At 40.7% G+C, this 27,456-nt stretch overlaps 1 protein-coding gene across 2 annotated transcripts in view; it reads left to right on the top strand.

Annotated features, from left to right (window-relative positions):
• The window catches only part of LOC139749109 (sorting nexin-17-like), a 186,109-nt gene that overhangs the window by 114,852 nt on the left and 43,801 nt on the right, over window positions 1-27,456 (top strand). For both annotated transcript variants that reach the window (XM_071662692.1, XM_071662691.1), the window contains exons 8-9: window positions 3,996-4,077; window positions 21,496-21,768. In XM_071662692.1, the coding sequence (XP_071518793.1) occupies window positions 3,996-4,077; window positions 21,496-21,768 (355 nt within the window). The remainder of the gene's footprint in view (window positions 1-3,995; window positions 4,078-21,495; window positions 21,769-27,456) is intronic.

Below are 27,456 nucleotides of genomic sequence, written 5' to 3'. Positions count from 1 at the left end.
ACTTTCCTATCTTCCTACATGTACACATGCCTTACATCCTCGATAAAATCTTTTCACTGCTTCTAACAACTTGCCTCCCACTCCATATATTCTTGATACCTTCCACAGAGCATCTCTATCAACTCTATCATATGCCTTCTCCAGATCCATAAATGCTACATACAAATCCATTTGCTTTTCTAAGTATTTCTGACATACATTCTTCAAAGCAAACACCTGATCCACACATCCTCTACCACTTCTGAAACCACACTGCTCTTCCCCAATCTGATGCTCTGTACATGCCTTCACCCTCCTAATCAATACCCTCCCATATAATTTACCAGGAATACTTAACAAACTTATACCTCTGTAATTTGAGCACTCACTTTTATCCCCTTTGCCTTTGTACCATGGCACTATACAAGCATTCCTCCAATCCTCAGGCACCTCACCATGAATCATACATACATTAGATAACCTTACCAACCAGTCAACAATACAGTCAATCCCTTTTTTTAATTAGTTTCACTGCAATACCATCCAAACCTGCCGCCTTGCCGGCCTTCATCTTCTGCAAAGCTTTTACTACCTCTTCTCTGTTTACCAACTCATTCTCCCTAACCCTCTCACTTTGCACACCACCTCGACCAAAACACCCTATATCTGCCACTCTATCATCTAACACATTCAACAAACCTTGAAAATACTCACTCCATCTTCTCACATAACCACTACTTGTTATCACTTCCCCATTAGTCCCCTTCACTGAAGTTTTCATTTGTTCCCTTGTCTTACGCACTTTATTTACCTCCTTCCAAAACATATTTTTATTCTCCCTGAAATTTAATGATACTCTCCCACTCCAACTCTCATTTGCCCTCTTTTCAACCCCTTGCACCTTTCTCTTGACCTCCTGCTTCTTTCTTTTATACATCTCCCACTCTTTTGCATTATTTCTCTGCAAAAATCGTCCAAATGCCTCTCTCTTCTCTTTCACTAATAATCTTACTTCTTCATCCCACCACTCACTACCCTTTCTAATCTGCCCACCTCCCACGCTTCTCATGCCACAAGCATCTTTTGTGCAAGCCATCACTGCTTCCCTAAATACATCCCATTCCTCCCCCACTCCCCTTACTTCCATTGTTCTCACATTTTTCCATTCTGTACTCAGTCTCTCCTGGCACTTCCTCACACAAGTCTCCTTCCCAAGCTTACTTACTCTCACCACTCTCTTCACCCCAACATTCTCTCTTCTTTTCTGAAAACCCCTACAAGTCTTCACCTTCACCTCCACAAGATAATGATCAGACATCCCTCCAGTTGCACCTCTCAGCACATTATCATCAAAAAGTCTCTCTTTCATGCGCCTATCAATTAACACATAATCCAATAACGCTCTCTGGGCATCTCTCCTACTTACATACGTATACTTATGTATATCTCTCTTTTTAAACCAGGTATTCCCAATCACCAGTCCTTTTTCAGCACATAAATATACAAGCTGTTCTCTGTTTCCATTTACAACACTGAACACCCCATGTATACCAATTATTCCCTCAACTGCCACATCACTCACCTTTGCATTCAAATCACCCATCACTATAACCTGGTCTTGTGCATCAAAACCACTAACACACTCATTCAGCTGCTCCCAAAACACTTGCCTCTCATGATCTTTCTTCTCATGCCCAGGTGCATATGCACCAATAATCACCCATCTCTCTCTATGAACTTTCAGTTTTACCCATATCAATCTAGAGTTTACTTTCTTACGCTCTATCACATACTCCCACAACTCCTGTTTCAGGAGTAGTGCTACTCCTTCCCTTGCTCTTGTCCTCTCACTAACCCCTGACTTTACTCCCAAGACATTCCCAAACCACTCTTCCCCTTTACCCTTGAGCTTCGTTTCACTCAGAGCCAAAACATCCAGGTTCCTTTCCTCAAACATACTACCGATCTCTCCTTTTTTCTCATCTTGGTTACATCCACAACACATTTAGACACCCCAAATCTGAGCCTTCGAGGAGGATGAGCACTCCCCGCGTGACTCCTTCTTCTGTTTCCCCTTTTAGAAAGTTAAAATACAAGGAGGGGAGGGTTTCTGGCTCCCTGCTCCCATCCCCTTTAGTCACCTTGTACGACACGTGAGGAATGCATGGGAAGTATTCTTTCTCCCCTATCCCCGTGTGTGTATACATATGCATGTATATGTTTATAAGAGTCGATGGGTGTATCTCTGACACCTGTTCCAGCTGGAACTCCCTCAAAGGGGTGGCCATGGCAGCAGAGTGTCCATAACTTAAGAACTCCAGTGCCATTTTGTAACCTTTAATGCCTCTCCCATAACAGGCCTCTGGCAGAGGAAAAGTCTAGTGCAGTGTTTGCAGAAGCACCTCCCTAATGTTCCTAATGCCTATTTCTATCTAATTCTTCAACCTACTACTTCTGCCTATTGTTTCTACTTAATTGTTTGTATTTACTGCTCCTACTAGTTTGCCAAAAGGCATGGCTACCACACAGTGCTCTCCGCAGGAAAAACTAGAGTTACAAAGAATGTGCTGCATGAGTTAAGTGTTGTCAAATGTTACATATGACAAGGAGAGACTGTATGTTTGTGGACAGAATGCTAGTAGTCCACATGTCAGTGAGGCAGGAAGAAAAGACAGCTACCTGGGTCAGAGGAGTGCAACTTGACAACTACTAAAGCGCTGGATTACTACGCATATGTCACTAACCCTCCTGATGCCCATGTGGGTAGTACTGCTAATATACCTCCCTGGTCGTTAGATGCCTACCAACCACTACCTACCAATGATAGTAGTAATAATGATCATTTTTATCATACTCGTCAAGAATTGTGATTGAATATCATTGTGTCCCCAAATATAAAATCATTTTGTCTCCAAACCAAATAATTGATACCCATTTTAAGTGTTAAGTGGAACAGCCAAAAATTAAGAAAATCTCTACTTTACTTTGGGTGATGCTAGTTAGTGATGTCTGATAAAGAATAATGTATCAGACATTCATAGTACAGCACTTTGTTGTGGTCCTATTTATGAACATAGTGGCCATATGCCTAACGTTAATGTACTTTATATTAAGTTATGATACATAAAGATTTTAACATTAATATTTAATGGTTCAAGATATACAGTTTTGAGAACCATGCCACTAAATATTGTATTGTTTTAAGTTTGTATACATCTGTTTCTTGCTTTGTAAAAAGTGCTTTATAACTATTAAGTTCTGGCAGTTTGCAAATCCAAAAAAATAAAATGAAATCCATAAGAATTTGATTTTTTTATTTATTCTCGATTGCAACACGTAAATTTGTTTATTTGTTAATTTAATTATTTTTCTATCATCATGCCATGAGGTGCTTTTTCAGCATTGCCTTCAAAGCACTCTCAAGAGTTACAAATGATTATATCATGTCTCTGTCAACTGAAATAATGCAGTGTAAGCTGTATACAAACAAGCTCTCAGTAAGCTCAAATTGCATGCTCTGATCCAATTATTTAACCACTTATTTAATCATGGAAAGGTGTGTGGGGCCTGGATGTGGATAGGGAACAGAATGGAAGTGAGCAGAAGTAGTCTTTCTTCGTTTGTTCCTGGCACTGCCTCACTAATGCAGGAAACAGTGATCAAGTATGAAAAAAGGAAAAGGTCTTTTATACAGTTTTTTTTATTTTCTCTCAGGATAGTACAAGCTGTCCCATTTTTACTCGTGTTTAACATGAGGGAGCCATTAGCTTATGGTTATTCAATGTCTTTTTCATAAATTGTATTAAGGGCATTGTCAGTCTTTTTTTCATAAATACTAGTGTTTGGAGAATATTCTGAATCATAGAAAACAGTATCAGATGTAGATAGAGAGGTCACAGAGCTTTTAGAGTTCGCATTGGATGTGAGAGTAAACGAAGGTCATGTTACCATTAAGTCTTAGTATAACAGATAGATTGCAGTACTTACTTTAAGAAGGTAAATTTTTTCTTTCACAGGATTGAATGTGAAGATGGGTCTGTGAAGGAGGGTAATTTCAAAGTGACACGCATGAGATGTTGGAGAATAACAGTGCAACAAGTAAGTAAGGTTTAATGTGTTATGTAGATGAAAGTGTAAAAGATATCAAGACCTTCACAAGTTTAGTATATGAGTAACTAAATATCAAACTGAATAGTGTTCACATTTGAAGTCTGGAAAGTTGGCCAAGATGTGAAAATCTATTAGTGCATGAAGTGTTAAGAATCACTTCCTTATTAACCCATTCACTGTAACTGGTACATAAGTGGTCTCTGAAAAGTAAGTGCTTGCTGCAGGTGGTTTATATATGGTTTCTAGATTCAAAACTCCAGGGTGGTTGTTTGATGAGCAATAATTGGTGTTAGAAGGCTTAACTGGCATCATTCATGTTGTTGCCATAAGACAGCATTTTTTTCAAACTGTGTGTGTCAGTGTACTTGATCATGGCAAAAAGGCAGTACAAAAACAGCAAGCTGCCATTGTGCCAGCCACACCTTCCACTGATCCTGCTAATTATGCTGATAGTCTTGTTCGATACAAGTCTGATTAAATGATTTTATTAGTAAGTGAAAATGAATATCCATTAAGTGAAGCTGAGAGGAGTAGTTACCTAGGGAGATGATGAGGGTGCACATTATCTGAGCACAGTCATCAACGAAAATGGTGTGAGAGTAGTGGGGACATAGCAGTTGGCAGGATATGAGGCTAGTGGGCTATGCCATTCGTGCCAGAAGACTTTGATAATTCAGATTCAGGAATAGCAGATACTTGCTCAGGGAATGATAAAGGAACATGATTTTTCTAGAGTTTATGGACACAGTCATAATGGAAAGGATTATGAAGGAAGCAAATGGATATTATCAGTATCTCAGGGAAACATTACCTCCACACACACACACACACAGACACACACACACACACACACACACACACACACACACACACACACACAATGTTGACTGCCTAAGAGAACTGACACAACAATGGATGACATGTATGTTTTTCTTTGTGGTGTTTCTTATGTCACATGTATAGAGAAACACAACAAATGGCTTTTGGACATTGGATGATATGTATGAGATGAAGATATTTAAAGCTAATGTCTCATAACCAATGTCTTTGGACCCTGTGAGTTATTCACTTTGTTGACAATAGTTAACTTGTTCAAGAAGGTAATTAGTTGCACAAAATCCAGCCTATTCTTAAACATATAAGCACAGAATTCCAAACAAAGTTCATACCTTTTCAAGATTTATGCTTAGATGAGAGTTTAGAGCTGAGGAGAGGTCATCTAGCATATGCTTTCCCAAATACAACACTGTGTTTAAATACATAAGGTAAATTGTAAACATTTTCAATAGTACTTTTCACATGAATGTTTTTACATCACACAGACATATGCATATATACACATGTACATAATTCATACTGGCTACCTTTATTCATTCCCATCGCCACCCTGCCACACATGAAATAAAAGAACCCTCCCCCCTCATGTGTGCAAGGTAGCGCTAGGAAAAGACAACAAAGGCAACATTCGCTCACACTCAGCCTCTAGCTTTCATGTGTAATGCACCGAAACCACAGCTCCCTTTCCACATCCAGGCCCCACAGAACTTCCCAAGGTTTACCCAGACACTTCGCATGCCCTGGTTCAATCCATTGACAGCACGTCAACCCCAGTATACCACATCGTTCCAATTCACTCTTATTTCTTACACGCCTTTCACCCTCCTGTACGTTCAGGCCCCGATCGCTCAAAATCTTTTCACTCCATCCTTCCACCTCTAGTTTGGTCTCCCACTTCTCCTTATTCCCTCCACCTCTGACACATATATCCTCTTTGTCAATCTTTCCTCACTTATTCTCTCCATATGGCCAAACCATTTCAAAACACCCTCTTCTGCTCTCTCAAGCACACTCTTTTTATTACCACACATCTCTCTTACCCTTTCATTACTTACTCGATCAAACCACCTCACACCTCATTTCCAACACATCCACCCTCCTCCGCACATGCCTCCTAACCATATGACTTTGTTGGAACCACTATTCCTTCAAACATACCGATATTTGCACTCCGAGATAAAGTTCTCGCCTTCAGTACATTCTTTAACACTCCCAGAACCTTCATCCCCTCTCCCACCCTGTGACTCACTTCCACTTCCATGGTTCCATCCGCTGCTAAATCCACTCCCAGATATCTAAAGCACTTCACTTCCTCCAGTTTTTCTCCATTCAAACTTAGCTCCCAATTGACTTGTCCCTCAAACCTACTGAACCTAATAACCTTGATCTTATTCACATTTACTCTCAGCTTTCTTCTTTCACACACTACCAAACTCAGTCACCAGCTTCTGCAGTTTCTCACCTGAATCAACCATCAGTGCTGTATCGTCAGCAAACATCAACTGACACACTTCCTAAGCCCTCTCATCCACAACAGACTGCATACTTGCCCCTTTCTCCAAAACTCTTGCATTCACCTCCCTAACAACCCCATCCATAAACAAATTAAACAACCATGGAGACATCACGCACCCCTGCCGCAAACTGACATTCACTGGGAGCCAATCACTTTCCTCTCTTCCTACTCATACACACACTGTACATCCTCGATGAAAACTTTTCACTGCTTCTAGCAACTTATCTCCCACACCATATACTCTTAATACCTTCCAGAGAGCATCTCTATCAACTCTTATCATATGCCCTCTCCAGATCCATAAATGCTACGTACAGATCCATCTGTTATTCTAAGTATTTCTCACATACATTCTTCAAAGCAAACACCTAATTCACACATCCTTTACCACTTCTGAAACCACACTGCTCTTCCCCAATCCTATGCTCTGTACATGCCTTCTTCACCCTCTCAATCAATAGCCTCCCATTTAATTTCCCAGGAATACTCGACAAACCTATACCTCTGTAATTTGAACTCTCACCTTTATCTCCTTTGCCTTTGTACGGTGGTGCTATGCATGCATTCCGTCAATCCTCAGGCACTTCACCATGAACCATACATGCATTGAATATCCTCACGAACCAGTCAATAACACAGTCACCCCCTTTCTTAAAAAATTCCAAAGTAGTATCATCCAAACTTACTGCCTTGCCGGCTTTCATCTTCTGCAGAACTTTTACTACCTCTTCTCTGTTTACCAAATCATTCTCCCTGACCCTCTCACTTCGCACACTACCTCGACCAAAGCATCCTGTATCTGCCACTCTATCATCAAACACATTCAACAAACCTTCAGAATACTACTCCATCTCCCTCTCAATTCACTGCTACTTGTTATTGCCTCCCCATTTGCCCCCTTCACTGATGTTCCCTTTTGTTCTCTTGTCTTAAGCACTTAATGTACCTCCTTCCAAAATATCTTTTTATTTTCTCTAAAATTTAATGATACTCTCTCACCCCAACTCTCATTTGCCCTCTTTTTCACCTCTTGCACCTTTCTCTTGACCACTTGCCTCTTTCTTTTATGCATCTCTTGTCATTTTCACTATTTTCCTGAAAAAATCATCCAAATGCCTCTCTCTTCTCTTTCACTAACGATCTTACTTCTTCATCCCACCACTCACTACCCTTTCTAATCTGCCCACCTCCCACCATTCTCATGCCACAGGCATCTTTTGTGCAAACCATCACTGCTTTCCTAAACGCATCCCATTCCTCCCCTACTCCCCTTTCGTCATTTCCTCTCACCTTTTTTCCATTCTGCACTCAGTCTCTCCTGGTACTTCCTCACACAAGTCTCCTTCCCAAGCTCACTTACTCTCACCACTCTCTTCACCCCAACATTCTCTGTTCTTTTCTGAAAAACCTCTACATATCATCACCTTTGCCTCCACAAGATAATGGTCAGACATCCCCCCAGTTACCACTCTCAGCACAGTAACATCTAAAAGTCTCTCTTTCTCATGCCTATCAGTTAACACATATCCACTATCGCTCTCTGGCCATCTCTCCTACTTACATATGTATACTTATGTATAACTCTCTTTTTAAACCAGGCATTCCCAATCACCAGTCCTTTTTCAGCACATAGATCTACAAGGTCTTCACCATTTCCATTTACATATTTATTGATTTATTTTATTTATTTTACTTTCTCGCTGTCTCCCGTAAATATACATACCTATACATCTCAACGTATACATATATATACACACACAGACATATACATATATACACATGTACATAATTCATACTGTCTGCCTTTATTCATTCCCAGTGCCACCCCGCCACACATGAAATAACAACCTCCTCCCCCTGCATGTGTATAAGGTAGCGCTAGGAAAAGACAACAAAGGCCACATTCGTTCACACTCAGTCTCTATCTGTCATGTAATAATGCACCAAAACCACAGCTCCTTTTCCACATCCAGGCCCCACAGAACTTTCCATGGTTTACCCCAGACACTTCACATGCCTTGGTTCAATCCATGGACAGCACGTCGACCCCGGTATACCACATCGTTCCAATTTACTCTATTCCTTGCGCGCCTTTCACCCTCCTGCATGTTCAGGCCCCGATCACTCAAAATCTTTTTCACTCCATCTTTCCACCTCCAATTTGGTCTCACACTTCTCCTCATTCCCTCCACCTCTAACACATATATCCTCTTGATCAATCTTTCCTTACTCATTCTCTCCATATGACCAAACCATTTCAAAACACCCTCCTCTGCTCTCTCAACCACACTCTTTTTATTACCACACATCTCTCTTACCCTATTATTACTTACTTGATCAAACCACCTCACACCACATATTGTCCTCAAACATCTCATCTCCAGCACATAAACCCTCCTGCGCACAACTCTATCTATAGCCCACACCTCCCAACCATATAACATTGTTGGAATCACTATTCCTTCAAACATACCCATTTTTGCTTTGCGAGATAATGTTCTCGACTTCCACACATTCTTCAACGCTCCCAGAACTTTCGCCCCCTCCCCCACCCTATGATTCAGTTTGTCATTTCCCCCACCTTTTTTCCATTCTGCACTCAGTCTCTCCTGGTACTTCCTCACACAACCATATAACATTGTTGGAATCACTATTCCTTCAAACATACCCATTTTTGCTTTGCGAGATGATGTTCTCGACTTCCACACATTCTTCAACGCTCCCAGAACTTTCGCCCCCTCCCCCACCCTATGATTCACTTCCACTTCCATGGTTCCATCTGCTGCCAAATCCACTCCCAGATATTTAAAGCACTTCACTTTCTCCAGTTTTTCTCCATTCAAACTTACCTCCCAGTTGACTTGTCTCTCAACCCTACTGTACATAATAACCTTGCTCTTATTCACATTTACTCTCAGCTTTCTTCTTTCACACACTTTACCAAACTCAGTCACCAGCTTCTGCAGTTTCTCACCTGAATCAGTCACCAGCGCTGTATCATCAGCGAACAACAATTGACACACTTCCTAAGCTCTCTCATCCACAACAGACTGCATACTTGCCCCTCTTTTCAAAACTCTTGCATTCACCTCCCTAACAACCCCATCCATAAACATATTAAACAACCATGAAGACATCACACACCCCTGCTGCAAACCAACATTCACTGAGAACCAATCACTTTCCCCTCTTCCTACACGTATGCATGCCTTACACCCTCGATAAAAACTTTTCACTGCTTCTAACAACTTGCCTCCCACACCATATATTCTTAATAACGTCCTCAGAGCATCTCTGTCAACTCTATCATATGCCTTCTCCAGATCCATAAATGCTACATACAAATCCATTTTGTGAATGCAAGAGTTTTGGAAAGAGGGGCAAGTATGCAGTCTGTTGTAGATGAGAGAGCTTGGGAAGTGAGTCAGTTGTTGTTCGCTGATGATACAGCGCTGGTGGCTGATTCATGTGAGAAACTGCAGAAGCTGGTGACTGAGTTTGGTAAAGTGTGTGAAAGAAGAAAGTTGAGAGTGAATGTGAATAAGAGCAAGGTTATTAGGTATAGTAGGGTTGAGGGTCAAGTCAATTGGGAGGTAAGTTTGAATGGAGAAAAACTGGAGGAAGTGAAGTGTTTTAGATAGCTGGGAGTGGATTTGGCAGCGGATGGAACCATGGAAGTGGAAGTGAATCATGGGTGGGGGAGGGGGAGAAAATTCTGGGAGCCTTGAAGAATGTTCGGAAGTCGAGAACATTATCTCGGAAAGCAAAAATGGGTATGTTTGAAGGAATAGTGGTTCCAACAATGTTGTATGGTTGCGAGGTGTGGGCTATGGATAGAGTTTTGTGCAGGAGGGTGGATGTGCTGGAAATGAGATGTTTGAGGACAATATGTGGTGTGAGGTGGTTTGATCGAGTAAGTAATAATAGGGTAAGAGAGATGTGTGGTAGTAAAAAGAGTGGTTGAGAGAGCAGAAGAGGGTGTTTTGAAATGGTTTGGTCACATGGAGAGAATGAGTGAGGAAAGATTGACCAAGAGTATATATGTGTCAGAGGTGGAGGGAACGAGAAGTGGGAGACCAAATTGGAGGTGGAAAGATGGAGTGAAAAAGATTTTGAGTGATTGGTTCCTGGAGGATGAAAGGCATGCAAGGAATAGAGTGAATTGGAACGATGTGGTATACCGGGGTTGACATGCTCTCAATGGATTGAACCAGGGCATGTAAAGTGTCTGGGGTAAACCATGGAAAGTTCTGTGGGGCCTGGATGTGGAAAGGAGCTGTGGTTTTGGTTCATTATTACATGACAGAGACTGAGTGTAAACGAATGTGGCCTTTGTTGTCTTTTCCTAGAGCTACCTCGCACACATAAGGGGGGAGGGGGTTGTTATTCCATGTGTGGCGGGGTAGCGATGGGAATGAATAATGGCAGACAGTATGAATTATGTACATGTATATATATGTATATGTCTGTGTGTGTATATATATGTATACGTTGAGATGTATAGGTATGTATATTCGCATGTGTGGACATGTACGTATATACATGTGTATGTGGTTGGGTTGGGCCATTCTTTCGTCTGTTTCCTTGCGCTACCTCGCTAACGCGGGAGACAGCGACAAAGTAAAATGAAAAATAAAAAAAGAATTTTTTATTATTATTATTATTATTATTATTATTATTATTATTATTATACTAGATAGCCATTTCCCATTGCAGTGAGTTAGTGGCAGGAAGAGACAAAGAAAGAATCATATACTCATATACACATAGATTGCTTACACACCCATACATGCACATATACATACATATACATATCAACATATACACATATGCATACATATAGATATCAACATATATACATATACATAGATATTCATATGCATACACAACCATAAACATATGTACATATACAAACTTGCCCTCATACATCCCGACGCCTCCTCACTTCACAGGGAACAGCATCGCCACCCCATGCCAGTGACATACATGCGAGTTCTGTTTTCACTGACTGGTTGGATCTTGAAATAGACATAAGTCGGACATACATTGGCATGGAATGTAAAATTCATATACCTGTACATCATTCTTTGATCCTACTTTGTTTTTTATTAACCAGCTTTCTTATCTGATTCTGTAGTTTCATTTTATCTTTTACTTAAGATTCTTTAGTTCACAGATTGATTTATCCAAATTTTCAATGAAGTTTCCAGCAACTCCTTCATCAGCTCTTGCTGTTTCACCTGTGACTCAAACATTGTGCAAGCTATATATTCTTTTAAATCTATTGAACCAACCATGACCTGCTGTGAAGTTCTTGATGTAATTCTCTCCCACTTGTTCCTTCAAAGTCTAAAAAAAACTTCTAGCCTTTGCCTGAATTGTTAGTAAGCTTAGCGGCATGTTTTATTAATTTGATCTTCCATCCACAGCATGAACAACTTTTTCATTTCATGGATGAGCCCTTGTAGTTGCTTTGTTATTATTGTAGACTTTATACCCACCAAACCTTTCATTGCTCACATAAATTTTTTTTTTTTTTTTTTTTTTTTTTTATACTTTGTCGCTGTCTCCCGCGTTTGCGAGGTAGCGCAAGGAAACAGACGAAAGAAATGGCCCAACCCCCCCCATACACATGTACATACACACGTCCACACACGCAAATATACATACCTACACAGCTTTCCATGGTTTACCCCAGACGCTTCACATGCCTTGATTCAATCCACTGACAGCACGTCAACCCCTGTATACCACATCGCTCCAATTCACTCTATTCCTTGCCCTCCTTTCACCCTCCTGCATGTTCAGGCCCCGATCACACAAAATCCTTTTCACTCCATCTTTCCACCTCCAATTTGGTCTCCCTCTTCTCCTCGTTCCCTCCACCTCCGACACATATATCCTCTTGGTCAATCTTTCCTCACTCATTCTCTCCATGTGCCCAAACCATTTCAAAACACCCTCTTCTGCTCTCTCAACCACGCTCTTTTTATTTCCACACATCTCTCTTACCCTTACGTTACTTACTCGATCAAACCACCTCACACCACACATTGTCCTCAAACATCTCATTTCCAGCACATCCATCCTCCTACGCACAACTCTATCCATAGCCCACGCCTCGCAACCATACAACATTGTTGGAACTACTATTCCTTCAAACATACCCATTTTTGCTTTCCGGGATAATGTTCTCGACTTCCATACATTTTTCAATGCTCCCAAAATTTTCGCCCCCTCCCCCACCCTATGATCCACTTCCGCTTCCATGGTTCCATCCGCTGACAGATCCACTCCCAGATATCTAAAACACTTCACTTCCTCCAGCCTCTCACCATTCAAACTCACCTCCCAATTGACTTGACCCTCAACCCTACTGTACCTAATAACCTTGCTCTTATTGACATTTACTCTTAACTTTCTTCTTCCACACACTTTACCAAACTCCGTCACCAGCTTCTGCAGTTTCTCACATGAATCCGCCACCAGCGCTGTATCATCAGCGAACAACAACTGACTCACTTCCTTTAAAATTATGGAGACCTTTGATTGGGACAGCGGTCAATCATATGCAGTCACATTAACTTTTTTTTTCCTCCTTCATATTGGGTGATTACCTTCATTTTCAATTCCAAATCAAGTGTCTTTCTTGGCTTCTTGGCAGAACTATCAACATGTGAAGGGATTTTCCTCTTGCTCATGATCATCATTGAGGTTTAGTAAAAAAATGGTTTAATCAAGCACGAAAATTTGTAAGATTCACTTGGATAATACGTGCTTACTGAATGGTAACTGAGAGTGAGAGAGATGCAGTGATGTACACAATGCTGAGATTGTCTGACATTCACCATTGCACTAACACAGCAGTTAGCACTGGCATACGTACAACCAAGAGTAATTTTTATATACATATATTTTTTATTTATATTTTTCTGGTTGTATGTATGAATAGTCATAAGTCGCATGAGTTGTAAGTCGAGGAGCATCTGGAGTTTTTCCCATATAACAAAGTTTCCTAGATGACAAAGTTTTCATTTTCAACATGGCCTTGCAACAGCTTTGAAAGGCATGCATACAGTAAACTCTTGATTTAATGAATTTCGGATTTAAGGGATGGAGCAAATAATACATTAATTAATGATAATCAAAAAAATTAAAGAATCAAAAAATCTTAAACAGTACACCATGCTCAGTTCACATCATGCTTGTTTTTGGCAGCATGGGGTAGATTCGCTTTGTTTCTGTCTCAGTCTGCCTCAAGCTACCATGATACAGAGAATTGTGACTTTATTTACAGGTTGAACTTCTTTAATCTGGCAACCTTGGACCTGTCCATTGCTGGACCATAGAAAATGCTGGAAAACAGAAAGTTACCCCTAAGGGAACCCCATACATAAACATATGCCTGACCCCTAGTCTTGCTAGCAATCCACATACATATTGCTGTGTTATCAAAGGTAGAACAAAGCTTAGAATAGGAAATGATACAACCATTAATGATTAAGATAGGAAATGATACAACCATTAATGCTTCTAAACAAGGTATTTATTTGTTATTTTATATTTATTTATTTTGCTTTGTCGCTGTCTCCCGCATTAGCGAGGTAGCGCAAGTAAACAGACGAAAGAATGGCCCAACCCACCCACATACACATGTATATACATACACATCCACACACACAAATACACGTACCTATACATCTCAACGTATACATATATATACACACACAGACATATACATATATACACATGTACATAATTCATACTGTCTGCCTTTATTCATTCCCTTCGCCACCCCGCCACACATGAAATAACAACCCCCCCCCAGCATGTGCACGAGGTAGCGCTAAGAAAAGACAACAAAGGCCACATTCATTCACACTCAGTCTCTAGCTGTCATGTATTTATTGTTACATCAGATTATATCAGAGGTACCCCCAGATGGAGACTCCTCAATATCTTGGGCAAGATTTTTTGTGGTATGTGATGCCAGTACACGGGAGATTCATCAGCTTTGTTGCAGCTTTGTGATAAATGGTTAATGTATTGATTGACCATGACCATAGGTTGGTAGTTGGCTTTGATTGACTTTTGTTATTGCTGTTGTTTTATTGTTATCGTCTAGGCAGCCAGCCCGTGTTGCATCAGTCCTAGCCAGGCAGTCAGCTCATGCACTTTCTCCCTGCACATATTGCTATTGGTTGTTTTAGAGAGAGTTGGAATTTTTATTGATTCTTTTGATATGACCATACACTAAAAGTTTCCATGTCAGCACTACGCTTTTCACTGCATACACTACGTACTGAAATTTCATGTCTCCACTTAAACTTGTGTAACCATCTTTGCAGATATTTAGTCATAGTCTAGCTTTAGTTCTCTATGAAAAACTTTCGCCTTCTTGATAAGCATCTCCCCAGAAATGCTTACACCTTCATTACGTGGGAGCTCAAACCGCTTTTTATAGGTGCACTGCCTAATCCTGTACTCCTTACACCTCTCAAAAGTTTTTTGAAACTTTAAACTTTTTTGGCTTTCATTTTCAGCTGAAAACTGAATATAAGAAATTAACAGGAATGTTAATTATCTTTGATGCAGTGTAAATAGATTTTGGCACTTTAGCACTGCTAACAGCACCGCCTTGATGGCAAATCCACGAACTAAAGGCGACAGATTCAAAACGTGCCAGACCAAAGAGTGCCAGATTGGAGAGGTACAACTTGTATTAAATAGTTTTGCAATCCTTACTCTTCAAAATGGCATCAAGTGATAGAGGAGTTAAAAAAAAGTGTGTGAACTGTATATTACATAAAAGAAATGGCCCATAGGTTACATTCTCAATTTAACAGACTTTCGGCATTAATGAACACCCCCTCCCCTGGTTAGTTTGTTAAATTGAGGGTTTACTGTATATTGAACATTGAGAATATTGTGATATTCTTTTTTATGTGTGAATGATTTTCATTGCCCATGATTATCAGCTGGTTGATGCAAGATGTGAAATGAAACTTTTGTTTTAGATTGTTTATTAGACTTTCTTGCCAGCCACTGATAAGAATCCAGATTCTTTGTATGCAAAAACTAGTCACATTCTTGTGTGTCAGCTGCATCCTTCCCATTTTCTTCTGTCTGCAAATCTGAGGTGTCATTGCTTTTTCTGACACATTAAAACAGTGGGCAACATGTGTATACTGTTTAGTCCTCCATCAGTTTAGAAGAGCATCCATCTCTTCCTCCTAGATTCTACAGCTGTTTACCTTCAGAGATGGACAGCTTCACAGAAGAGTCCATCTCCCTAGAGCTTTCTTCAGTGTTTCACAGAAAAGTCCATTTTTGCAGTGCTCTTTATTGCTTCATAGAAGAGTCTGTCTCTGTAAAGCTTATTCCCCTGCATCCTGAAAGAGTTTATTACAACGGGCCTCTTTGTGCAGTGCTCCACTGCAGTTCATTGCAACAGATTTCCTTCTTGTCCACTCTACAGCAATTCAATGTACTAGAGCTTTCATTTACCTCCAGCAGTGTTCACTGTAGCTGAACTCTTCATCCTGCACTTCACAGCACAGCAGTTTAACACACCAGAGCCCTCTCCTTCACTTCACTGTGAGTACAACAGCTTATTATCCTCCTTTCTCCACATCAGTTGCATGACAGCTGGGATTTTTACTCAAGATGAGAGTGTGAAATTGCAGTAGTTGTCTCCGGTATCAAAACCATCTTCCAAAGAACATATGTAAAACATGACAGTCCCTGTCTAAGTTAGATGTAGATTCTCTCACCGGATCCTACTGCGGTTTATAACCAGATAGGCATACCAAGGAACATCTGTTTTGCTTGAGTACTTTGTCTCCAAAACATGTTCAGGCCAGGATGATTCTCATTCCATCAGGCAGAATTGTGTAGAATGAAGTTTCTACAGTGCATCAGAAGTTCATATTTATCCTTCTTCAGCATGGTTCACTGGCATTATCATGAAGAGCCACCTTAAAGGGATGAACTTGTACCATTGCAGATGGAATGATAATTTATGTACAAGCAGTGAGTCCAGCTTGTTGGCTCATCTTCTGGATATACTACTACAGTGCTGTTGCCGGTAGAACAACAAGTGCTTGTGTTCACTTGAGTTGTAATGTGATTAGTAGGCTCAGTAAATGACAGATAGATGCTCTGGAACCATTGCAGTAGACTACCAGTAAGCTTACTATGTTGTTGCACCATTACACAAGCAATAGAAATTGGTGCATTGTACTGATGTTTAGGAAAAATTGCTGCATTGTACCAATGTCACTAAATATTACAACAGAGTCGATGCTTTGTTATGTAGCTTTTGAACTTCATCGATCATTGTAACAGATTTTACTGAACTTGGAGAACAAAGGATGACTTCAACATTATTCATTGAATTATGGTTTGAGTTCTTGATCATGGTATTTATTCATTGAATTATGGTTTGAGGTCAAGATCATGGTATTTATTCATTGAATTATGGTTTGAGTTCTTGATCATGGTTTATTATGCAGGCAGTGAGTTGCAGGGTTATTCATATTTTGATTTAAGACAACTGGTTGTAAACTGGAATTGGATTGAAAAAGTTCTTGTGATAGGGAAATATTTTGAAATTATGAAATAGTAAGAACATGAGGTAGGAGCCTCAGAAAACACTGCACAAGAGTTGCCCCACTGCTAGTGCTTGTCAGGGGTTAGGCACTAAAGACTAAAATGCAGCATTGGAGTTCACCAGTTATGGAGACTTTTGTTGTGACCATCCCTTAAGGGAGTTCCTTAAGGGAACAGGCATCAGAGATATTGATAGATAGATGTAACAATGTCTGGAAAGAACTGCTACACAACCGAATGTGCAGCTGTGGAAATTACTGCCTTTTGATGCTAGGATCATAGGTAAAAACATTTCTTATTGTTTTTGTGTGCATGTTTATGCATGTAAGATTGGGCAAGTTGCATTTGGGTTTTGTTTTGATTGGTATGCTGCTGTAGGTTCTACACATTCTGTACATTTGTTTCTCCATTCAGAAAACCCCAAATTGCTTTGATTATTGTCAGACTTTCATGGTGTATTACCCCTTTCACCAAAGACAGGTTCTCTGGAGTTTACCCATAGACTATTAGCTACCTGGGAATTCCACTGGAGGCACTTTGGTTCTCCTTTTAGCATAGTATATGTTTCATCATTAGAAAATTAAAGTATTAACGAGAGAGGGTTAGTGGTTCTGGGAAAACTGAGATTTGCACTAAAAATGAGAAATGAATTTGGAAGTACTGAGATTTGCACTTAAAAAAGGGGAATGAATGTATTGTTTTGAAATGCTTACAATTAATCTGAGAAGAAAGCCATATGTAGAGTAGCAAGATGTCCAGTAAATCATATGAGGTATAGTTTTGCTCCCTAGGGGACTATGGTTACAATACATTATACATGGCAGCTAGAGTGTGGATGGAAATGAAGGAGGCCATTTCTTCATCTCATCCTGATATTGGAAATCATGAACATGAAAAAAATGAAGAACTTGACAGGCGAGTTAAGTGACTGACAGTCAAGTTTAAGTAAATGCCACTGAATGAGAATAATTGCATTGTCCCATTCAAGCTGTTGAGTTTCCTTATGTATAGTTCTAAGATTTTTTTTTCTTACTGTGATTTTTAATAGATTTACAAAACCATAGATATGTAAATACAGTAAACCCTTGATTTAGTGGACTTGTAGGGGGCGGGGGGGTGTCTGTAAATAGTAAAAGTCTGTTAAATAGAATGTAACTTATTTCTGTGCCACATTCAAGCTCACATGCTTTTTTTTTAACTTTTTTATCACTGTAGGATTTAGTGTGTGGTATGATAGTTGGATGGTGGGCACCCGACAGCATGGAGGAGCTTGCCGGGCTGTTGGACATAGGAGTCATACTGAGATAGAGGTGATGCCACCCCTCTCCTGTGAAAGGGTACTTCTTTATAATAAAGTGAGGATGTACTACTTGCTTTCATTGCACCTCTTACATGGTGCAGTGAGTAGGATTTGAACTTACCCGGAAAAATCCCAAGTTTTCGCAAGACTGCTCACCTTCTTCAGGAGATGTGGCGCACGCAAGGAAATCGCCTTGGATGGGGAAACCAATCTAGACAGCGAGGAGATGGAAGCTTTATAAAAAAAATGGGGAATCATGGTCTGCATCTCCTCAACCCACTTCCCCCAGTCCAGTGGATGCACCAAAGCAGAGGTAAAGGCAGCCAAACAGGTGTTGAGGGGTAACATGGGTGTTGGAGGTAGCTTGCACAACAGCAGAGCATCTCAGGCTATGCTCCAATATCTCAACACCCCCTAAGAAGGGGATAAGTGACCAGCGCAGCTAGCAGCAGGAAGATAGTTTTGAGACGGTGTTAGTGCCCTAGCACCATTATCGGATAAACTGCTCTGCAAAACAGGGAGCAAGCCATATCAGAGAGCCAGGCTTGTGTGCAGGGCAACCCAGCAGGTGATGTCGCTATGCTGCCCCAGCTGTCCTTGGGCACCCCTGTCTGCATGCAGGACGTTGCTTCAAAGGTGTGGGACAGGTCAGGCGTGGTAGTAGAGGTGAAGCCACATAGACACTACTGAGTGAAGCTGGATGGCAATGGCTACCTGTCTTTGTAAAACCGACGTCACCTACATTCCCAGGTTTTGCCGATCCCCATGACACTCATGGGTCAAGGGGAGTACCCACCAGCAGCGGCTTCCCCCTCAGTTCTAGTGACACCCAGCCTCAGGTGGCAGTGCCCTCACCATGTGAGACACCACCCCACATTCTTACAAAATTATGTTTGTGGCGGCTCTTGTGAAGAGTGAACACACTAGTTTATGTCATTTTTTGTTCTACTTGCATGTAAAGGAAGTGTATTGTTGCTGAGCAGTGATTTGTGTGTATATTTGCCTTATGCCTTATCAAATTTTAATTTTTCTCTTTTTTTGTTTTCTTGCTTTTAGTTTTGTTTTTGTTGTAACAAAATGTCACATTTAGTTACCAAAATCTCATGAGTGGGTATAGGGTTTAGTGTGCGGTACGATAGTTGGGTGGCAGACATCCAGCAGCATGGGAACACTCGCTGGGCAGTTGGAGGCAGGAGTGTGGCTAAGATACAGATTATGCCACCCCTATCCTGTGAAAGGATACTTCTTTATAGTAAAATGAGGACGGCCTACCTGCTTTCAGTGCACCTCATACAATCACTTCCATTTTGAATTGTAAGGATTGCAAAATTATTAGATAGATGAAGTCACAATTCTGAAATAACAGAAACACTCTGTACAACCTGACTGCACAATGGCTTGAGGCAGACTGAGACCAAAACAAAGCAAGTCAACCCCATGCTACCAAACACAAATGGAATATGAAACCCACATGGTGTGACATTTGAGATAAGATTTTTTTTCTTTTTTCTTAATTTCTTGAATTATCATTGATTAATATACTGTTTCCCATTTTAGAAAGTTAATACAAGGAGGAGAGGATTTCTGGCCCCCCGCTCCCGTCCCCTCTAGTCGCTTTCTACGACACGCGAGGAATACGTGGGAAGTATTCTTTCACCCCTATCCCCAGGGATAATATACATATATATATACATACACACACACACACACACACACACACACACACATACGCACATATACACACACATGCTCTGTGGAAGGTATTAAGAATATATGGTGTGGGAGGAAAGTTGTTAGAAGCAGTGAAAAGTTTTTATCGAGGATGTAAGGCATGTGTACGTGTAGGAAGAGAGGAAAGTGATTGGTTCTCAGTGAATGTAGGTTTGCGGCAGGGGTGTGTGATGTCTCCATGGTTGTTTAATTTGTTTATGGATGGGGTTGTTAGGGAGGTAAATGCAAGAGTTTTGGAAAGAGGGGCAAGTATGAAGTCTGTTGGGGATGAGAGAGCTTGGGAAGTGAGTCAGTTGTTGTTCGCTGATGATACAGCGCTGGTGGCTGATTCATGTGAGAAACTGCAGAAGCTGGTGACTGAGTTTGGAAAAGTGTGTGGAAGAAGAAAGTTAAGAGTAAATGTGAATAAGAGCAAGGTTATTAGGTACAGTAGGGTTGAGGGTCAAGTCAATTGGGAGGTGAGTTTGAATGGAGAAAAACTGGAGGAAGTGAAGTGTTTTAGATATCTGGGAGTGGATCTGGCAGCGGATGGAACCATGGAAGCGGAAGTGGATCATAGGGTGGGGGAGGGGGCGAAAATCCTGGGGGCCTTGAAGAATGTGTGGAAGTCGAGAACATTATCTTGGAAAGCAAAAATGGGTATGTTTGAAGGAATAGTGGTTCCAACAATGTTGTATGGTTGCGAGGCGTGGGCTATGGATAGAGTTGTGCGCAGGAGGATGGATGTGCTGGAAATGAGATGTTTGAGGACAATGTGTGGTGTGAGGTGGTTTGATCGAGTGAGTAACGTAAGGGTAAGAGAGATGTGTGGAAATAAAAAGAGCGTGGTTGAGAGAGCAGAAGAGGGTGTTTTGAAGTGGTTTGGGCACATGGAGAGGATGAGTGAGGAAAGATTGACCAAGAGGATATATGTGTCGGAGGTGGAGGGAACAAGGAGAAGAGGGAGACCAAATTGGAGGTGGAAAGATGGAGTGAAAAAGATTTTGTGTGATCGGGGCCTGAACATGCAGGAGGGTGAAAGGAGGGCAAGGAATAGAGTGAATTGGAGCGATGTGGTATACCGGGGTTGACGTGCTGTCAGTGGATTGAAGCAGGGCATGTGAAGCGTCTGGGGTAAACCATGGAAAGCTGTGTAGGTATGTATATTTGCGTGTGTGGACGTATGTATATACATGTGTATGGGGGGGGGTTGGGCCATTTCTTTCGTCTGTTTCCTTGCGCTACCTCGCAAACGCGGGAGACAGCGACAAAGTATAATAAAAAAAAAAATAATATACTGTATTATTATTTGTCCATTAAATTTGAAATCCATTATGTTGGAGTCCATTAAATCGAGGGTTTACTGTATGTACGGTATTTCTACATGTTTATATATATTTCTGAATTTTTGAATTATGCATTGTCTCCCCAGCCAATAGAAGGATCTGGCAGTAACAGCAATAGCAGCAGTAGTAGTAGTATGGGCAGCACTAACAACAGTTATAGCAGCAATAGCAGGAACAGTTCCAGCAGCTTTGAAGGCGGCCGTCATGTCAACCTGGAATTATCTTTTGAATACCTGATGAGTCGAGAGGATATGCGATGGGTGACAGTCACAAGCTCCCAAGCTGTCCTGATGTCCATGTGTCTCCAAGGCATGGTACAAGAGCTCTTGACTCACAAACGTGGCCATAAAGTTAGGACAGTAAGTGATTCCTGGTTTTCTCATTTTGTACAACAAATGTCTAAATGTGACTAGATTCACAAGGAGACTACAAAGGTAAGAAATAAGGGATGAAACATCAGAAAATGTAAGATTCGGGATAGTATTTAAGATGATTAAGAAACAGGATTTAAAAGGTAGCATCATCAGGGGAAGAAAGAAAGAAACTAAGAAATGAAATTAAAGATCATGAAAGGTGTCATGAAATTAAAGGAACTTAGGGATTTGAAAAAAGTCCATTTATATTATTATTATTAGTAGTAGTAGTAGTTGTAGCATAATTTTTATTATCATTATTATTATTATTTTTTCATGCTTGATCTCTGTTTTCCACTGTAATGATGTAATGCCAGGAACAGGTGAAGAAAGTCTGCATCTGCTCACATCCTTTACACTTGGACATAACCACAACAGGCAAAGTCCAGTAACACCATGTTGATGTATTTGAACATAAATTCACATTAGTTGAGGAGACTCAGAGGGTATATAACGAGAAAAGATAAGAAGAGGATGACAGGTCAGAAGGGTCTTTTCTAGATGTCATAAAGGCAGTTCATTAAGTAGAAATACATACAAGTATGAAGTCTGTTGGGGATGAGAGAGCTTGGGAAGTGAGTCAGTTGTTGTTTGCTGATGATACAGCGCTGGTGGCTGATTCATGTGAGAAACTGCAGAAGCTGGTGACTGAGTTTGGAAAAGTGTGTGGAAGAAGAAAGTTAAGAGTAAATGTGAATAAGAGCAAGGTTATTAGGTACAGTAGGGTTGAGGGTCAAGTCAATTGGGAGATGAGTTTGAATGGAGAAAAACTGGAGGAAGTGAAGTGTTTTAGATATCTGGGAGTGGATCTGGCAGCGGATGGAACCATGGAAGCGGAAGTGGATCATAGGGTGGGGGAGGGGGCGAAAATCCTGGGGGCCTTGAAGAATGTGTGGAAGTCGAGAACATTATCTCAGAAAGCAAAAATGGGTATGTTTGAAGGAATAGTGGTTCCAACAATGTTGTATGGTTGCGAGGCGTGGGCTATGGATAGAGTTGTGCGCAGGAGGATGGATGTGCTGGAAATGAGATGTTTGAGGACAATGTGTGGTGTGAGGTGGTTTGATCGAGTGAGTAACGTAAGGGTAAGAGAGATGTGTGGAAATAAAAAGAGCGTGGTTGAGAGAGCAGAGGAGGGTGTTTTGAAGTGGTTTGGGCACATGGAGAGGATGAGTGAGGAAAGATTGACCAAGAGGATATATGTGTCGGAGGTGGAGGGAACAAGGAGAAGAGGGAGACCAAATTGGAGGTGGAAAGATGGAGTGAAAAAGATTTTGTGTGATCGGGGCCTGAACATGCAGGAGGGTGAAAGGAGGGCAAGGAATAGAGTGAATTGGAGCGATGTGGTATACCGGGGTTGACGTGCTGTCAGTGGATTGAAGCAAGGCATGTGAAGCATCTGGGGTAAACCATGGAAAGCTGTGTAGGTATGTATATTTGCGTGTGTGGACGTATGTATATACATGTGTATGGGGGGGGGGTTGGGCCATTTCTTTCGTCTGTTTCCTTGCGCTACCTCGCAAACGCGGGAGACAGCGACAAAGTATAATAAAATATAAATAAAATAAATACATACAGAATATGTTGAAAGTACTGGGTTGGAGAGGGGAAGCAGGAGTAGTTTTTGGGACTGATCAATATATGCAGACCCTGAAGACATATGCAGTGGAGCAGAGAACTGGGAAATTCAGTCAGGTTGTAGAAAGAATAATATTCTCTGTTAGAGATGGAACAATCCGAGATATTTATGGTCAAGTTGATGAAAGGTTTAGAAAAGTGCAAAGCATACAGGATCAATGCTTTTTAGCTAGATGGGAGATTTTATAGAACATCAAAGCATGGGGTTTGATGAATCAGCACTGAAGGATCTAGCTAAAGAGTGGTTAGCACCAAAATAAAAAAAGATCACTAAAGCAGGATGTTGTTAGACATAAATTACTGATTATTTTATGACTGGAAGATCATAAGTTAGATGAAGAGGAAGGGGGAAAGAAAGGAATGTTCATTACCAACCCTTTGAAAATAATCTGTTGTGGCCTCCAGCTGCATTTTTCAGATGATGGTACAGGTACACCACCGAATTTCCAGTAACTGATGGTTTGGCACCTCCTTTAGTCCAGACAAAATTACATGAGGGAACTTGAAATTTCCGTGGCCGCCAGACTAGTTTACTGGGCAGCCACAGACAGCGTTGTATGTAGGACACGCTTATTTACATTCTTTACACTGCACTTGGTGGTGATACCACAATTCTGTGAGATTCTTAGCTTATTTTGCTTGGATTTAATCCTAGCTATGGCTTCTAAGATATATGAGAGTGTCAGTCGTGGTGTCACACGTAAGCACCAGTCCATATCGGCCCAAGATAAAGTAGAACTGTTGAAAAAAATAGACCGTGGTGTTTCGGTGTGTAAGCTGTGTGACATCTACAGTGTTGGTTCAACTGTTTATGATATAAAGAAGCAAAGGGAGAAAATATTGAAATTCTATGCAGATTGCAGATCCAAGAAGCAAATGACGATTAGAAAAACTGTGAAAGATGGTAAGAGTACCTGAGCATGATCGAGTGATAATGGAGAAAAACTATGAAAGATGGTAAGAGTACCTGAGCATGATCGAGTGATGATGGAATGGTTTCGACAGCGTCGGAGTGATGGAATGGACTTGTCAGGTAACATGATAATGGACCAGGCTAAGTTGTTCCATAAAGAACTTAAATTACAACATGAGTGTGACTATAGTAAAGGATGGCTTCAAAGATTCAAGAAGCGTCATGGAATTTCTATGAATAAAGTGTGCGGAGAAAAACGGTCTGCAAACCATGAAGGAGCTGCCGAGTATGTGGACGAATTTGTGAAACTGGTAGCTGATGAGCACCTCAGTCCTGAGCTGGTGTATATGCACTTGTATTTTATTCATTTATTAATTTACATTTAAATTTGTAGCAGTCCATGGTATACTTTAGACACATGGGAGATATATAAATAGTGGGTTAGAGGTGTATTGATGAATTATTATTAAGTGACCATGGTTGGTCCGGCAAAATGGTTAATCTGGCAAGGCTTTGGAACCAAGATTGCTGGAAAATCAGTGGTGTACCTGTACTGTATTTCACAATTTTCAGAAATAATTTGAAAAGATATTTCTCTTATCAGTTGATAGGAAATATTAAGAAATGTTTGAAAATTTGAAAAGAGAAGTGATTTATATTTGTTAATGCACAGACATTTGAATTTGGCATTGACCTTGGCATGCTGCACACATCTGACCTATCTTGTGGTTGTTGACTTCTGCTAATATATTTCATCATGTTTGTGACACCCAGGCCAATTTCCATGAAAGAGTCTCAGTGTTACCCAGTTCCTTTCTAAAGGCTGCTGAAGCCCAAGCCTGTGCTACTTTCAGTCACAGGAAAATGTAAACTCCTTTGGTGTGAGAAGTTCTTTGAGGAGACTGTACTCTCAATACTCTCAATTATGTAACCTTGCCAAGCGTTACTTTACCCTGTCGATGTAACCTTGAGCAGGCAGAGTCCAGTGGCACTGGATTACTGATATGCAGTGAAGTTTTCCCAGTGCTATCATTTTCACATGCAATTACTCATTGTCACTTACACTAGTGCCCCAAAGACTATTACTATTTAGCCACTTTATAATATGGGGCATATGAGCATACTTCCCACGTATTCCCTGTGTGTCGTAGAAGGCGACTAAAAGGGGAGGGAGCAGGGGTCTGGGAATCCTCCCCTTTCATTTTTAACAAAACAAGGAACAGAGAAGGGGGCCAATTGAGGATATTCCCTCAAAGGCTCAGTCCTAACGTGGGAAATGGCAAATAGTATGAAAAAAAAGAAAAATGAGCAAACATGCCAAAGCTGTACCTTTCCTACTCTTATTATACAAGTAAATGACACACCTGGAATTTTTCTCTGGGTAGGTAGTAGTTAGGAGGTAGCCAACTACCAGGGAGGTATATAACCAGTACTACCCACCTAGGTATCAGGAGAGTTCGTGATAGCTGCATAGAGCCAGCATTTCATTGATTTCATGTTGCACTCTTCTAAACCAGGTAGCTGTCTTTTCTTTCTGCTTCACTTACACGTGAACTGCTAGCATTCTGTCCACAAACATCAGAATCTCTCTCCCTTTCACTCACAAATCTTTACAACATTAACACACAGCACATTCTTTGTAACTGTAGATTTCCTGCAGGGAGTACTATGTGCTAGCCCTGTCTTTTGGGAAAGTAGATAGAAGTAGTAGGTAGGAATATTTAGGTAGGACTATTAGGTAAAAGTAGTAGGTAGGAGTGTTAGGATGAAGTAGTCGGTAGGAACATTAGGTAGGAGCCTCTGCAAACACTGCACCAGATTGGTCCTCTGTCAGTGGCCTGTTAAGGGTGAGGCATGAAAGGCTAAGAAGCAGTACTGGAGTTCGCTGGTTATGGAGACTCTTACTGTGGCCACCCCTCTGAGGGATTTCCTGAAGGAAACAGGCGTCAGAGTTATAGAATAGATAGGAATTTTTTCTGGTGATTATTATAGGTGTTTGTGTCAAGACATCTTTACATACAAAAAGATTTTTGGTATGCAGGCAAAAATGCAATAATATCTGGCTGTTTTCAAAATGCAGACCCTGTTGTAATCACCTTTTAACAGGTTAAAAGATTACAGGAGGCTATAGAAATACTAGGCTCTGTTTCTGTGATGAAAGAAAGGAAAATTTGCAGTTGAAGTAAAGATGAGCAGATAACTAGTTACAGTTACATTTGATATGGAGGTGCCTTGTCCCCCAAAAAAACTCAGGCAGGCTAAGAAACTTAAGAACAAAGTGAAACTTATTGAGGTATTCATTGCAAGTGTTAAACTAAGGAAAGGGGAAAAAAAGCAGAGAATAATGGCAGAAGGCAAAAGCAGGATACCTAAAGAGGCAAGAGGATAGGAAAGCACTGCTAGTACCACAGGGTCGTACCATCGTGCTTAAGGGTCATACCGTCGTGGGTCAGACTGCAAATGGATTAATAGTAAATGGTAAAAGGTTAAAATTTAAGGACTTGATTAGGGAAAACGCACCTGATTTTTATGGAGTTTTGGGAATGAAGCAAATTAGATAAGATCTCACAAGAGGGGTACATGACAGTAAGGAAGGAAACAGAAGTCAGATGAGAAGGAGGAGTATTGGCATTCCTAACAAGAGATAGCCTTAAGTTTCAAGAAACATTGGAAGATGACATGTTCAGAAAATACATAATATGAAGAGAAATTGTAGGAAGGAAAGGCATATTGGTGTTGATATTATATAATCCTTCTAAGAAATTTTATGACAACAAATATACAATGATAAAATAGCAGCCACCAAGGTAGTAGAAGAAACAGTAAAATGTGTATTTCTCAGAGATGGTAAACTACAGAAAAGAAGATTTCAGTAACAGAAAGACAGACGTGAATTTTTCATTTCTAAACATTGTAACAGAAGTAGGAACATAGCAAAGAGTGCTCATCCTCTTCAAAGGTACAGGCTGGGGTATCTGAATATGTATGGATGTAATCAATATTCAATATGAGTAGGGATAGGTAGATAGAGGTATAAGCCTTGATGTTTTAGCTGTTTATCTTCCCATTAGTGGTATATTAAT

Source organism: Panulirus ornatus, chromosome 6 (genome assembly GCF_036320965.1).
Source record: "Panulirus ornatus isolate Po-2019 chromosome 6, ASM3632096v1, whole genome shotgun sequence".
In the NCBI taxonomy this organism is placed as follows: Eukaryota; Metazoa; Arthropoda; class Malacostraca; order Decapoda; family Palinuridae; genus Panulirus; species Panulirus ornatus.
This window is presented reverse-complemented; position numbering and strand designations above follow the sequence as displayed.